This window comes from Chamaea fasciata, unplaced genomic scaffold, assembly GCF_029207755.1.
Source record: "Chamaea fasciata isolate MVZ Bird 193981 ecotype frontalis unplaced genomic scaffold, bChaFas1.0.hap1 SCAF_6, whole genome shotgun sequence".
NCBI classification, from domain to species: domain Eukaryota; kingdom Metazoa; phylum Chordata; class Aves; order Passeriformes; family Sylviidae; genus Chamaea; species Chamaea fasciata.
Window position 1 is genome coordinate 32,286,090 of NW_027094091.1, and position 16,371 is coordinate 32,302,460.

At 39.5% G+C, this 16,371-nt stretch overlaps 1 protein-coding gene across 1 annotated transcript; it reads left to right on the plus strand.

Moving 5' to 3' along the window:
• Positions 1-36: 36 nt before the first annotated feature.
• On the plus strand, positions 37-7,797 carry RWDD4 (RWD domain containing 4). The gene is made up of 7 exons (XM_066185918.1): positions 37-206; positions 464-544; positions 2,871-2,980; positions 3,090-3,234; positions 3,996-4,110; positions 5,433-5,482; positions 6,787-7,797. The coding sequence occupies exons 1-7, from the start codon at positions 183-185 to the stop codon at positions 6,817-6,819; spliced, it is 558 nt and encodes a 185-aa protein (XP_066042015.1). The 5' UTR covers positions 37-182; the 3' UTR covers positions 6,820-7,797.
• The last annotated feature ends 8,574 nt before the right edge of the window (positions 7,798-16,371 follow it).

Genomic DNA, 16,371 nt, shown 5'->3' on the forward strand with positions numbered 1-16,371 from the left:
GGGACGCGCAGCCGGCCAATGGCAGGGCAGGGGGCGGTTCCCGCGGCTGCCCCGCGCTGCCCCCGGGAAAGGCGCGTCCGTGCGAGTCCGGCGGGGCCGCGCCAGCCAGGCCCGCCCAGCCCCGGCGGCGGCGGGGCCGGGCCGGGACGGGGCGGAGGGAGCGGGAGCGGCGCGCTCCGGCCATGGCGGCCAACGAGGACCAGGAGGTGAGTTCCGGGCCCCGCTGCCTGAGGGAGAGCGGAACCAGGGCTGGGAGGCTGGAGTAGAGCCCTGCGGGGAGAGGGGGCGGGAGGGAAGCGGCGGGCGCTGGAGCGGGCCGGGGTGCGTGGGGAGGGAGCCGGGGTGCGTGGGGAGGGAGCCGGGCGGCGGCGGGGCCGGGCAGGGCGTCGCGCAGGGAGCGCGGCAGGTGCGAGCGCCGTGCCGGGGCTGCGGTCGGTAACCCCTGCTCTGGCCCTGGCTGCAGATGGAACTGGAAGCGCTGCGCTCCATCTACGAGGGAGACCTGTGCTTCAGGGAGCTCAGCCCGGTGTCCTTCCAGTACAGGGTAAGGAGAAGTTGCACCTTGAAGTTACTTTGCTGTCTTGTAGTTGCCATACTGGGGGGTTCTAAGCCGAAGAGATATCCGATATGCAGTAAAGGATAGATATAGAAAAGATAGCGTTTTTTCAGGATGTTTGGTACAACGATGCTTCATAGACAGGATGTCGTGTGTATGAACCTGCTGCCAGCATGGATTTATTATAGAACCAGAGAACGGGTGAGGTTGGAAGGGGCCACAGTGGGTCATCTGCTCCAATCTCCCTGCTCAAGCAGGGTCATCCCAGAGCACATGGCACAGGATTGTGGCCAGTCGGTTCTTGAAAATCCACAGTGAGGGAGACTGCACAACCTCTCTGGACAACCTGTTCCAGAGCTTGGTCACTGCACAGTAAAGAAGTCATTCCTTATACTTAGATGGAACTTCCATTGCCTCTTGTCCCATTGCTCGGTACCACAAGCCAGTTATCCCTGAGCCGGGCATCCCTTGCATATCCCTGCCCCGCCTAGCCAGAATTGTCAAGCCCTCTGAAGGAGCCAGCCCGCTGTGTAATATTTACCCTTACTGGTCAGAAATTGAGAGATTTATAGAGATGTTTCTATGTAAGATTTGGATCCTGTGTTAACTGCTCAGTTACAAGGTTCCAGTCTCTTGCCCAAAGACTGTTGATCATCTCTTGTTTACCTGCTAAAGAGAAAACCCACAAAATGCTTTGGGTGTGTGCACTGATACGGTCTGGTCAGAAGAGACATACAGGGAGTGCTGAGTTCAAGGTACACAACTAGATTCTGGCATGAAATTCTCACCAGCTTTCCCAAATTTAAAAACCTGGAAGTCCTTCTGGGCACAGACTGAGGCAGATGGCCAGAGAACTTGACTGATGAAATCTTAGGCACCCATGGGACAGAAGGGAGACTTCTGAAAATGCCATGCACCTGTTTTAGGGAGAAACCGTCTAAGATTACCTTTCTGAAACTTCTCAAGTAACTTAAGAATAATGTCACTAATTGTAATGAGATACAGCTCAATTAATTAATAGTACTTGGAATCCCAGCCGTGTAAGAGCAGCCTTTCTTCATTGATTGAATCATTCTTAATAAATTTAATTCCTTTGAAAGGGGAAATATGACAGGCCTACAAGCTTAAAGTGTGTCATTTTACGTTTCACTAGCTTTGGTTGTTGCTGATTTTTATTAGACAAAAAATAATTGTCAAAAGTGAGGATAACTCAAATACAATAAAGCTTATTGTCACACAAAGGCAAAAATACATCTTTCCCATGAAAAAGTTGTACTGTGAGAAGTCATAATGCAAGTCAGTGCACGGGAAGATAGAAAGGATTCATGCGGCTTTGCAGGACTTGCACTGCATACAGACCGTACTTTCCTGAGAGAACCCTGTGAACCTTGCAGCCACTTCTGCTCTTGGTAGCAGTGGGGAATGAACTGTAAACGCTGCCTCGAAAAATGTTGCAGATTCTTGATTTAAAGTCTTATTTATTTCACCACTAAACAAGTGGTTTTCAGTGTCAGTTAGTCCAGTCTGCTGAAACAGATATTGTAAATAAGAAAGCAGCAATACCATAGCCTTGCCTTGATTAGGTCTTCTCTTGTGAACACACTTTATTCTACATAATTAGATGAAGACTGATTTTTATAATGAGGCAAATAAGGAAGAATTTGGGGTGGTTTTAGAAACTTTATTGTGCTAGTCTTCCAAATCCTTGTGTGAAACAGTTATTTCTGATTGTTTGTCTGCATTTTTTTTTAATGCAGACTCATTCTACTGTCTTCTTAAGTCTCTTACTGCTCATTCTTTTGTACAGGGAAATAAACTATCTATAGGTATGAGAAGTAAATATTGACACTCTTGCCATTATTTTTGCTATCTTAGGTTACTAGTTTATTATCATCCTTATTTCAACCCTATCTTGTGGCTTGTTTTCATATTGCTCTGTGCTTAAATGTGTGGAGGGGAGAAAAGGCTTCATATTTTCTGTTCTCCTATGTGTTAGTATAATATTTGGCTTGAAGATACAACAAAATAGCTTTTAAAACAAAGGAATTAAAAAAACCTAACTGTAAAAAGAGATTTGACAGTTTCTGCTGCTTCTTCTAGAATGAAAACTGCAGGGTAAATGTTGATATTGATGTCCAAAATTTAACGCTCTTTCTAGATCACAGTTTTATTTTCTAACTGATAACTGTCAAAATGGTTGTCTCAAGGAATTGTGATGGTCTAAAAGAAGTAATAGACTTCTGTATTGGCTTTATAATCCTCAGAAAGTGACTGGAAACTGTTGATTTATAAAGTTGGGGTTTTTTCTCTTCAGATAGGTGAAAGTGGAGATCCCAAAGCCTTTCTAATAGAAGTTTCTTGGCCAGAAACATATCCACAAACAGCACCAGTCATATCGATGGATGCTTTCTTCAACAACACAATGTAAGTATTTGTGACAGCTTCACTCCCTGACCTTGGGGTGGGGGCTCTTTGTTTGAAGAGCTTTTTATCATCTGTCTAGTTTACAGTTGAGTTTAATGATTTCTTTTAGATCTTCAGCTATTAAGCAAAGTATATTGGATAAGTTAATGGTAGAAGTTGAAGCAAATCTTGGAACTGCAATGACGTACACACTTTTTGAATATGCCAAAGACAATAAGGAGGTGTTCATGGAAAATCAACCTGTAAACACTGTGGTAAGTAGATAAATTCTGATTTTAATTTTGTGCTTTTAAAAATGAAAAAAAAAATTGATTATTATAACCTGAATACTTCAGAGTTCTCTCTAAGTTGTAAATCAGTTCATTGGTTATACATATTAGTGGCTGAAAGTGACACATAAAGTCTGGTACCACAATGCTCTGTGGTCATAATTTTCTATTTGATAGTTATTTTGCTGTTATACCAAAATGTGTGCAGCCTGCTGTTATGTCCCACAGGATAACATTAAAATGGAGACTTTGAGCAGAAGCAAAACTAAAGGAAGCTGAAACAGAGATGTGTCTGCTGAGGACTGGAGGGATGGCAATTTACTGCAGCCTTCCTGGGATTGCATAAGTGCACCTCCAGGGTCTTAAAGTAGTCAGGCTGGGTCAATTTGTGGCTTTTGGTTGTGTAAACACATTGTTTGCCATGATGGTGCAGCAGATCTGCTTTGAGGAGGAAGGAATGTTTGAGAAGTCTGAATCCATTCAGACTAAGCCACATGCCATGATTAAATTGTAAAAGTGAAAAAGATGCCCTTTGCAACTAGAAGAGAATAATTCCAGTCCCTAACACATCTTTTTTAAAAGTGCAACCCTGATTATGTGTTGATTGAAAGCAGCAGGCTGCTGACAGCATTCCTTCTTTCTGACAGTCAAGGTATTTCAGTATGTCAGGATCAGTAATCACATCACACAGAGATAGCCATGGAACTAATATATAAAATGTTTGCAACGACTTTTATCCTCCTCAGACTTCAGTAAGCAATAACATTTCAACTGGAACTCCTGATGTGCCACCCAGTAAGAAAAAAGAGAAGAAGGAGCAGTTATCCAAAACCCAGAAACGAAAACTAGCTGATAAAACAGGTTTGTTCTCTGTAATCATCTTTGCTTTGATCAGTATGAAAATCCAAATTTTATAGCAAGGACACCTTGCTAGAGAAAGATCAACTTGTAATTTGTTAATAAGACGAACTACTTTAAGTATGTTGTCTCCATTTTATTTGTTTTAGGTGAATTATTCTTGCCTGAGATGTTAGTTGTAGTCACAGCGATTTTCTATAAAGTCATGGTTTAATGACACATGAAGTTTAGTTTAGTTTAGTTTAGTTTAGTTTAGTTTAGTTTAGTTTAGTTTAGTTTAGTTTAGTTTAGTTTAGTTTAGTTTAGTTTAGTTGGTGACAGAAATGAAATTTTCAAAAAACACTTGTGGAAGGAGAGGATTTGGGACCTCTAAAAATTCACTTTCAGCAAAAAATGCAGTTTGTTGATGGGCCCTCATAAATAATTCACATTATTAAAAATACGATTTCTAAACAGAAGTATTTCTCTTGGAACCCAAGGTAAAACATGTAATTTAGTTTGCATTCTAGAAATAGAAGTGCTTCTGCAGATACTGAATGCTTTCAATGAAATAGAAGGATTTTGATTGGAAGTATTGATTAGTTCAGTTAATTTTGCTGATGGCTCTTTCGTGTTCACCTTCAGTTTTCAATCATGATCTGCATAAGACTACCCTATTGTAGCAATAAGCTGTACCCTGTGATAGTGATTTCCACCTATAATCTACCTAACCTATCTGTAATTGGGAACCTTAATGTTAACTGTATAGAGGAAAAGCTGCATAAAATTCAGTTCTTTGACAGAATTCATCATTGCTGGTCAGCCCAGCTCCTATTGGAGTACCTTCTAAACTAAGTTTCAGGTGGACTGAAGTGGTTTTCTTTAAACTTTTAATTACTTTTAGTCATATAATCAGAGAATTTCCGAGGTTGGAAGAGACCTTCAAGTTCATATATCCAACTGTCAAACCATTGCCACCATAATCACTCCTAAGCCTATCGCCAGGTGCCACATCCAGACACCTCTGGAACCAGAGACACTGACTCCACCACCTCCCTAGGCCACTTATTCCAATACCTAACTACTCTTTTAGTGAATAGTGTTCTTTTTGAAGTCTAATCTGAACCTCCCCTGGCACAGCTTAAGGCCATTTCATCTCCTCCTTTCACTTTGAGGTTGGTTGAACAGCACACTGTGTTTAAGACATTAAAATCTGTTTCTGTCCTCATGGCTTCAGAGTGCAGAAATTGAGGGGTTTGGATATTTAGAGTTTTGTGGGTTGATTTTGAAGGAAGATAAATATTCCCCTTAGCTTTGTGTGTTGAAATGAAAACCTTTTTCTGCAGATAACAAAGGGGAGCTCCCGCGAGGATGGAACTGGGTTGATGTAATTAAGGTAAAGTGAGTGTATTATACACAGTACTGTGAACATGCTGTGTAGGTAAATTAAAAATTATTTGTACTTATACCTGAAGAAAACTGATCTGATACATTTTTTTCTTGCTTTTCTTCCTAACTATGTTTGGATTTGACTATGATGTCTGATTAATTTCTATATGTGTCCAGCATGTAAGTATTTTCAAGTTCTCTTTTTTTACTGTTAGAAAGATTTGTAAGAAAGAGTAAGAACTGCTGCTTATTTTGGATTCTAATTACAAATTTCTCAAAAACTTTAAAGTGCTAGTTCTTCTGAGTATTAGTCTGAAGGACTTCACTCTTTGAACTTCATTGGTTTCTGTTTTTATTTACTGAGCATTTAAATTTTCATTTTATGATGAGAGGGCTTTGCTAACCAAATGCATTGCAAATATTCTGTCTTCATCTGACAAGAAGACTTAAAGTTAGTAGTGCTGCCAGGTTCTGGAGGGCAGTGGCTAAGTAAGAAAAAAAAGGAAGATCTCCCAAGTGGGAGCACCTTGCTGTCTCCTACAAGCCTCATTCTCCATTGCAACTCCTCCAGTGAATAATTCTTTTTCACTTGTGCCCTCAGTATTGATTTCTTCCACCCTCTTGTCTTTGCTGATTCAGGGAAAATCACTGCTTAACAATTTTGAAAGCAAACTATTATATTTTACACAGTTGAAGTAATTTTCACTGTAAGACCTAACACTATTTCCATTTGTTAAATAAGAGCAAGTAAATGATGAAGGTTGTTTTGGGCAGAGTCCTTCTGATTTAAAAGTGGCTATATATAGTGGATATCTTGGTTTTCAGATCGATTTCATGATAGGCATGGAATCTACTTTTAATAATTCTAAGCCTAACTTTAAAAGGTGAGAAATACTAAGCTAACATTGATGTCTATTTTTATATTGTCCAAATTTCTATATGGGAATTCTCTCAGACGTGTGAAGATACTTCATTTTTTTTTTTTTCTTTTTGGAGGGCTGGTGATAGAGCCTTCAAATTAAATAGCAACAGTGCCCTGAGGTTTTTCTGGAGTTGGTTGTCATTCGTTTTTTTCTGTTTTTTTTTTTTTTTAATTCAACTTCCATGATCAGAAAATAAGCTCATTTAGTATTTAAGCTTAAGAATAAATTTTTGATGCTTTTCAGTCTCTTGGTACAGTAGCATGATCAGTCTGTATTGTTAATTAAGTATACACGTGTTCAGTGTGAGATGGAAATAATGTGCTTGTTTCCTAATAAATGGAATGGCAGTCTAAACTTTGAATACTTTCTTTTTGTGTCTCTTTTATAGTTAAGCAAAACTGGTTCTAAAGATGATGAATAAAGGACTTTGGTACAAGGAAACTCCACCTTTTAATACAGTGCAATTCTGAGTCACCATCTCTCTCTTAATAAATTTCATATTTGTTGAAGTAAACATTTTATAAAGCTCGATTTCCTAACTTGTAAATCTAGTCACACAAGTTTATCTAGAGACCATCTTCAGAAAAATCAACCAACAAACTTGCCTTAAATGAAGGTTAGAACGTGACAAAGGATATAGAGAGCCAGTGTGGTGAAGTGAGTAGTGCTGAAGTGTTTATTAATTTATATTTAGTCTGTAGTAAAATCCTGTTATAGTGAACCCAATGATACTGTAAACATTTCCTGGTGTTCTTATTCCAATTGAAGAAAAAAGCACTATAACAGTGATTGGTTGCTTGACAGCTTAATTCATCAAAATAAATTATTCCATGGAAATAAGACCTTTGTCATTTGTTTATCTAGTATGAACTAGAAGGAGAACATACAAATTGTTGCTCTGCAAAGCAGGCTAGAGCTTGTGGTCTTGCTTTCACCAGTTACTGGCTGAAATAGTAAATATTAGTGAAAGCAAGGCCAAATATTCTAGTCTGCTCAAAATGAATGGTTATAGCAGGAGTGCAGCTTCTTTATTCTCCAAGATATCCTGTCTTGGTCTTTCTCCAGACATCCCACTGTCTGAGGAGGGGCAAAAGTGCTTTCTTGCAGCAATGTGTCTCAATGAGTGTTGGGATTTTGTAGCTGCTTCATTGGAGAAATAGGCATTCATTCTTTTGAGGGATTTGCTGACTAAGTGGTGGGACAGTGGAAGTCAGTAATCCATCAAATGTATTGGGAGAACTTCTTCACGAGAGCTCTTTTCTTTTTTTTCCCTAATCTGCTCTCTTGTATAAGAAGTCATCTTTACTGTATGAACTGTAATTGAAAACAAGATGCCTTAATGTCCTTTATTATTTTTGTTTGTTTTGAGATGAACTTTAATAAATGCCTATTTATCTGCTGTGGTATGTGTTTATTGTTTTAAATTCTGTATTGCCTACTGCACTTTTCACTTTGCAAATTTGAAATGGAAAGGACTCTGTTACAAAGAAAACATTCTTTAAAATTGCTGGAAGAATTCTATCTTCCCTCTTGGGGGATCATATGTTTGCATGATCTTCAGGGTGGCTGTGTTTGTTATTGATAGGAGTGTCAGTCACTTGACCAGGAGCATAGGACAGTATCCATTGTGTTCAGTGCACACAGAACAAATCCAGTGTCTCTTTTGAAGAGTGTGCTCCACTGTGTATAGCATCCATCATTTCAGAAAGTCTGGTTTCTTTTTGAACTCTACTCTCATGCACTAAAACATTGTAAAGTACAAAAGGGAGTTTTTCTGAATGTTGCAGCCTTGCCTTTAACATACACTGGAGGCTCATGGCTGGAGCCTGAGCAAGAGCACCGGGCACGGAGTGCCAGTGCCAGGAGAAGTTGCTCTGGCAGTACACAGTGAACCTGTAGCAGAGAAGGGCATTTAGCTTTAGTCCCTGCCAGCACCAGGACAGGCAGGACTATTCATGAGTTCTCCAAAGGCAATTGGCATGTCTTTGCTGGCATCCTTGGTACATAACTCAAGTTGCTATGACAATTTATCTGAATAGATTAGTTAGGGAGGGTGGGGGAAGGACAAATAAGAACCAAATCTCTTCCTTTTTATAGTGTTACTGTGTGTAATTTATTGTCCTTGTGAAATGCATGGTTTTTCATCTCCTAGTCTGCCTGTAAATCACATGTTCTCATCAAGATACCTGAGAGTCTCCTCTGGTTCTGTATTTACTTTGAATGCTACTTTTGCAGGAAATATTTTGTATTGGAAATCTTTATACCAGTTTTTAGCATCTGTCTAAATTGTGAAAGGTAATTTGTGTCATTTGAACTATTTTCTGATACGCTATGATGGCTGAAACAGGATCATTTAAAGAATCTGGGTACTTGCTATTATGGAGAGGCCTGAGCAGTGATAAATGAGGGGAAGGAAAAACGTAATGATTCTTACCAAGCAAGGCACAATTGTAAATAAGAGATCATGACTCCTGAAGGAACTCTAAACACTGTTGAAAAATCCACTGCCACCTTCTTTTTTTTTTTCTTTTATAAAGACTTCCTGGCAGTGGAAAATCAGTGATTACTCAGTAGGACGTGAGTCTCTTGATTGTAGGGCTACACGACCTGTTTAAAGTCGTGAGTTTTGCAGTAGAGCTTTGTTTGGCCTGAGAAGACAAGTGCCAATACTAGTAGCACTAAATTAGAGGTAGCAAATGTCCAGAATGCTGTCAGTACCATGACCAAAGATGTCCCATTGCATTCTAATGTGTCAAATTCCAGGAAGTAATGCAGACTGCTTTTAAGTATGTTGAACAGAGAGGTGACAGCTGTGATTAGTCAGCAGTGTGTGCCTACCATATCCTGCTCACCTCCTTGGTCAGCCTGGTACAGATGCACTAAAATCAAGGCTGATAATTTCTGCAGTCCTGCTTTGACTGTTAGTATGTGGGGTGGATGGATAAAGATTGCCCAGCTGATGAGCAATTACATTTTGGTGAGTAAAAGACCAGTAGGAAAAAAGCCAGCATTTCTCCATAGAGGACCTGTGGTAAAAGTGCAAATGTAAGGATATTATCCTCCTCTCATCTGAGGCAATACAAATGATTTTGGGTTATACTGTGAAATTTGTGCTGTGAAAATCCTTGAACTGGTCTGAACCAGAAATAATTTCCCTTTGGAAATTGTTCCCTTCAATAGTATGGCACTCTAAGCTCTTGCTGTTAATAGCAGAATGAAGTGGGGAGGAGATGTTCATTCAACAGAGAAAATACAGAAGTATGAGAATTCTGGGTGGATTGGAGGAGGAAGAGAATGGGGGAAAACGTCCTCATATACAAAACTAGAAGGGCATAGGGGATAAATTTTCATTGCTGCAGTACAATACAACAAAACAAAAGCTAAATTCTGGCATGAGTTTGGGTTATGGTAAAGGACTAGATTTTCTTTCTGTTGCTCTGGTTCCTTTCACCAACACGGATTTGACTTCATCTCAGAATGGGTCTGTTCTGTGGTTGTGAGAAGAATTTCTGTTTACCTGACTGTTATGTTTCCTGTTATTCTCTTTGTGAGCCTGTGTAAGCAGCCTCTGAAAGCCTGGTGTACTCTCACCATAAGACAAAACGTATTGACTAGGCACTGGAAAGTCATTAACTTTGTCCTCTCCTTCATTCAGAGCAAAGTGAGGAGTGACTCCAAATGGCTTAATTACACAAGTCATATGAAAATCTACATCCAGGCACTGGTGTCCTGTGTCAGACTGAAAATGTTACATAGCTGTCCCTCGCTACTGTGTCTGAGCATTCATGCCTGTGGTTCCTACAGATGTTGTGTTTAAAGTATTCATGTTAAAAGTAGGGCAGAAATTTGAAAACTCTTATTGTGTTTAGCTACTACAAGCTGTTTATGTTGTGAGATGGGATAAGGTCATAGGGATGAGAGGGAAAGCCAAGCTGTAACTTCAGAGCCTTACTGGAGAGGAATGAGGTTGTGTGGGTGTCTCTGAGGGCAGTGTTTCTTCTGCGGTATCTGTATTACTGCTAATGATCAGAAAGGGAAAATTAACCTCATCTGGGTTTGGAAGATATCATTCAAGAAGCGATACAGAAGGAAGAAATCTTTTTCTCAATCATCCGCTAGAATGGCATTGAAAGACAATAAACCTGGCCTTGGATGAATTTGCTCTTCAGAGCAGAATCTTACTTTAAATCAAGTATCTGTCAGTAATGTATGTTATGATTTCCTGCAGGTAAAACAAATGTGAAGAAAGCATTGTTACGTGAAGAGCAGCTGTTCAGCTGTAGAGAACAATTTGATCTCTACCTATAGGGAAAATGATGCTTCAATTGACCTTGAAGACACAGATTTTATAATAGCTCAGGGAAAAGGTAGAGGCCCATCAATAAAAAGTACACAGCTTCTGTAGATGGCTAACAAAATTTGCCCAGCATTATCAGTTTTATATTTTTCTGTGAAGATCTGCACTAGAGTATTACCAGGTTTTAGTTAACTAGCATATTGCATAATTATGATTTTCCTTTCCCCTCCTCATGCCATATGTCTTTAAATTATAAAAGTACAGGATGTCATATAGAAATTTACTTCCAAAATTAAAATAGTGCTAAAGGAAAGGAAATAATCTTACTCAGAAGTTAGGATGTGCCAAAATTAAAGCTGCCTATGTCATGTTTATATGAAAAAGAATTCATAGGAAGATTTTCTTTTTGTGACTACATGGTTTTTTGGGTTTGTTTGTAGGTTGGTTTTTTTTCCCCAGTAGAGTCCAAGCAGATGATTAGTGCTTTTCTTCCTAGTGTCCCTTCTAGTGGGAAAGCAATTCAAAAACTGGCTTTTAGTACTCTCCTAAGGCTGAAAAGAGAAAAAGGTTTTCACTTATTCAAAGCTTCTGCCATCAAACAGCAGAAAAATCAAAAGTCCTATGATTTTTTTTTTTAATTACAACAACCTGATCTCATTACGCTTATTTGTGCTAGAATCAGAGGCAGAAAGAAATGCATTAATGGAAGAATGCTATCCTCTATTATGCAACTACTGTAAAGAAAGAGGTTGTAACTCCAGCAAATGGACCTGAGGTGGGGGCTTTCAGGTGGTGTCAGAAATTATCACCATCGTGTTTCACTGCATCTGGAAATTTTGAGGAAGGATCAGAGATGAGATATCAAAGATTTGTTGTAATGTTTTCCAGATATGTGGTTTTAATTTTGGAATTCTATTGAATTTATACTCTTAGGGTACAGTAAGTGCATTATTGGTTTTGGTATGTAAAAAAGGGCATATTGTAAATCTAGAATGCAAAAGAGGAAGGGACAGGAATACAAAGTCTTGACTGATGTACACCATAAGAAACCTGGTAGGTTTGTGCTGTATGTAGATTAGGTTTGTATTTGTGTCCTCGAGTATGTGGGTTTTCATTGTTTCAGGTTTTATGGGGAAAAAGCCTGATAATCCCATCATCTCAGGAATATTATGAAAGAAAATCTTATAATTACTTAAAGGTATATTTGGAAGAATTAAGGTAACTGAAATAATGCAAAAGGAGACACTTGTGTTTCACCTCATGGGATATCAAAAGAAATAGTTCTGACCAAAAAAGCAGTGCAGACTGATGGTAATCAGGCAGGTGTTACTCAACACTTTTTCAGAGCAAATCATCAAAAGTGTAAATGGAGTTCATTCTAACAGAGAATTGGACTCAAACATTTCAGATGAGCGGGATCTGTTTAATGTGTCATCTTCATCCCTCAATAGAAGGATGCTGAAATGGGAGGAAATCAGATTTGACAAGCAGGACCTCCCTCTCATGAAGCTATGCTGGCTGGGACTGATGGCTGCATTGTCCTCCAGGTGTTTTTCAGTATCTCCCAGAATAGTCTTTTCCATGATTTTACCAGGCACTGAAATGAGACCGACAGGCCTGTAGCTTCCACAGTCATCCCTCTTGCCTTTCTTGAAAATCAGGACAATGTCACCCAGCTTCCAGTCCACTGGGATCCCTCTGGATTCCCAAAACCAAATTCAAAAATCAAAAGAGGTTTTGCGATGACGTCCTTGAGGATTCTCAGATGAATCTCATCAGGCCCCATAGATTTTTAGGGATCCAGCTGAAGCAGCAGGCTTGCATAATTTCAGGGTCAGCTGGGAGTTGAACATTCTTGAGATGAGCCCTGGTCTTCCATCTCATAGCACTGAAACCCCTCTGTCCATCATCTGTGTTGAAGACAGAGGCAAAGAATGTGTTAAACACCTCTGGCTGGCCCTGTCCCTGTTTGTGAGGTCACCATCCTCAACCTGTAACAGGCCAATGTTATTTTTCAATGCCTACTGCCATTAGTATATTTGACAAAAGCCTTTTATTGTCCCCCACAGTTCTGGCCAACTTCATCTCCAGCTGAGCTTTGGGTGCACAATTTTCTCCCTACAGTGGCAAGAAGCATCTCTGTTCTCTTCCCATGTCACCTGACCTTGCTTCCACTGGGCATTTTTCACCTTATTTCCAAGAGAAGGTCCCTATTCAGCCAAACTAGCCTTCTGCCTTGTCTGACTTCCAACATTTGGGAATAGTTGCTCTTGTGCTCTTAGGAGGTGATGTTTAAAAAGTGACCAGCATTGATGGACCCCAGCACCTGCAAAATACATTTTCCCAGGAGACTTTGCTTACTAGTTTCCTGAGTAACCTGAAATCTGCTCTTCTCATGTCCATTTTGTTGCAAGCACTTACAAACTGCAGCCTACCAGGTGAGTGCTGAATTCCTTCTGTTCAGAAGTTGTTGGGTAAAAGAATAAATATGCATTTCTTTCCAATCTGTTAAGGAGATTAATTTATTCTTCATTAATCTGAAGGTGATTCACTTCTTTAATCAATGGAAATCTAATTGCTAAGCCCTCACATGAAAAAATACTGAGTCTGAAGTTACCTTCAACATTTTATCATGCAAATGAATTGTATATTTAAATGAGCAGCAGTGCTTTTCTCACTATAGCATGAAGTAGAACATTGGAACCTATTATCTGAAGGAAAACATTCCCTGAGCCTTTATCGATGATGCCGGTTACACTGTCATCAAATTGGCATATGAGGTTTTATCCCTATCTTAGAGATGGTGTGTAACTTTCCCAGTTAAGATAAATACTTGTTAAAAAAGGGGTAATAAGTCTCAAACCCATATCTGTCCAAACTGTGCAGCAATTTGGTAGGCTAGAGCTGCACCTACCTGAAATAATGGTGTTCTTTAATCATGTTTTATGATTAGAGCAGCTTCTTAACTTTCCAGTATGTTCTCACAGCCTATCTTTTAGTCATGTTTGTAACACATTTTTCAGGGATATTTTCAGCAGACATCTACGCACGGACAGGAAGCTAAGAGCAAATGGCTGAGCACTTTCCAGAAACTGCGTATCATATTTCAAGAGTATGCTCCACTTGCTCTCAGGGAGGAAGCATCCACGGAGCTTCTGGAGGCAGGTGAGACTAGAAACCCCAAATTAGGAGAAGGGCATTCAGCCAGAATGATCAGCAATACATTATTTCCTAAAAGAAGGGGACAGGTTAGTTTTGGTAATAAAATAAGTTAGAAGACATCATCGGTTTTGGCACTCCTCAGAATCTTGTGGTAGGACAAGCAATACTTTAGTGAGAATGTTACCACTGTAATAAATATGTAAAATAGACATTACTTCTCCATAACCATAAATGCCTTTTCCTGTTCAATGTGCGTTTTAATCCACTTAAACATATGTAACTCTTTTTACAGTCTGCAGGCAACTCTTTAGGCTCTACTAGAGGACCAGAAAACCTGGAGTTTGGCCAAACAAAATAAAACACATGCTGTGAAATGCTGTTTAACTGCAGAGAGTAAAATGACTACTGCAGAGTAGTCTTAATAACACAATAATAATTTAACAGCAAAGCCACAGATTTCGTCAGCTTCTTACAAACAGATCTTTTCTGGGTTTTATATTAAGAGCAAAGGAAAATCAGATATTTTCTCTGAGGTTCAAAGTGGTTGTACATCAGAGCTAATGAAGTCACTTAGTACTTCTTTCTTAGCACAGAACAATGAGTATTGTAAGCAGGTTCATACAAATGTGCTCTGTCTGTCCCAGTACGTTTTACATGAGCAGGAGGATTCAGAAATTTCTGGATTAATTAGCCAGCAGAGACCACATGGAGGACTCAGTCCTACATGTCTACAAACATGTCTGTCTGTACTGTATATGACTTGCACGTAAGCCCCTCACCTCATAAAAACCTTATGTTACTTAATGTAAGTGCAAACATATGAAGCAGCATAAGGGGAGAAGAGCTAATTAAAATAATTCTGGAAGAGGTTTCTAGGGTATTTTATCCATTGCTTAAAATTCCAATTAAAATTTATATCTTGTGAAGAACTTCTGATATTAGGTTCTTATTTGTAACTGAAAGTTGGATGGTTTCCTTTTTTAAAAGGAGAAAAATATTCCTAAGAAAGAAATGTCTTTTGTAAGTTCTACAGTTTCTTTCAGAATGAAAGTTGTGATGTAAAACACATGCCTGCAGCTTAGTTATCAAGGAATCATAAAATGATTGGAAGGGACCTTTAAGTGTCATCTAGTCTAACTCCCCTGCAATGACATCTTCAACAGAGCCCCATTCAATCTTACCTTGAACGTGGGACTGGACATCCACCACTTCTCTGGGCAATTTGTTTCTGTGTTTCACCACCCCCATCATAAACATCTTCTTCCTTCTATTCAGTCTGAATCTATGCTCTTTATATTTAAAACCATTATCCCCTGTCCTAGGACAACAGGCCCTGCTAAAATATTTGTCCCCATCTTTATTAGATGCCTCCTCTAAGTAGTGACAGGCCACAATCCAGTCTCCACAGAATTTTCGCTTCTCTAGGCTGAATGACCCCAACCCTTTGTCTTTCTTCATAGGAGGTGTGCTCCAGCCCTCTGAGCATTTTTGTGGCCCTCCCCTACACTTGCTCCAGCAGGCCCATGTCTCTCTTGTCCTGGGGACCTCAGAGCTGGATGCAGCATCCCAGGTGAGGTCTCATGAGAGCAGAGCAGAGGGGCAGAACCCCCTTCCTTGCCCTGCTGCCCACACTGCTTTGGATGCAGCCCAGGACATGTTTGGCTTTCTGGGCTGCCAGCACACATTGCCAGGTCATGTCCAGCCTCTCATCCACTGAGTTGTCTTTAAATGTAATGTAATTCCATAAGCAATTTAATGAATAGGCTGTATAGTTGCTGAAGTTGGTCCTCAGCCTGAACAATATGGTCATGGTCCATAGGAGAACATGAATTTATGTGATCATTCTTATCCCAAATGTTCTCTTACTCAATTACAGCTTTCTGATGTGAACATTGGGGTTCTTTTTCCAAAACAGCATGTGAATCAGTATGTGATTCAGACCAACAAGCAAGCTTCTGAATGAAATAAAAAGCCAACACAGGGATGCAAGAACTGAAATTTGATTTACTGGTGCCACTTGTGAGAGCAGAAAAGTACAATTCATTCAAAGCCTCCTCTATCAGATTGCTGATGTTTGCAACATTTCCATGCATTTTTATGAGGTAATCAAAATTTAAGTGCTATTTTGTAGAGGAGAGATTACTGATTTTATTTTAACATAAGAGTTACCACAAGTTGCCATTATCATAACTGATGTATTTGGAATACTGACATACAGTCTGCACATTGTTCTTGTGGAAGGACATAGATTTGTGCCCAAGTATATAAATTATAAAATATGCTTTAAGTTTCAGTTTTTTCAGCAGATAAATATGTGGGCATACATGTTTTGTAGGTAAGATATCACAGATTTAAAAGCAGAGTTTTCTTTTTCACTGAAACTAAATTCCTTTTAACAAACAAAGAATCTCTGGGATGTGAGACTGGCCAAATAATTAATATTTTCTAAATCCTGCCCACAAAATGCTTTTTAGAAAGGGCATCCAACTTCAGTTTTGCAGTGCTTTAATCCCA

Coding starts and splice junctions, on each gene's coding strand:
- RWDD4 (XM_066185918.1), top strand. CDS start 183: ATGGCGGCCAACGAGGACCAGGAG. Junction 3,235..3,995: donor ATCAACCTGTAAACACTGTG/GTAAGTAGATAA, acceptor TATCCTCCTCAG/ACTTCAGTAAGCAATAACAT. Junction 5,483..6,786: donor ACTGGGTTGATGTAATTAAG/GTAAAGTGAGTG, acceptor TCTCTTTTATAG/TTAAGCAAAACTGGTTCTAA.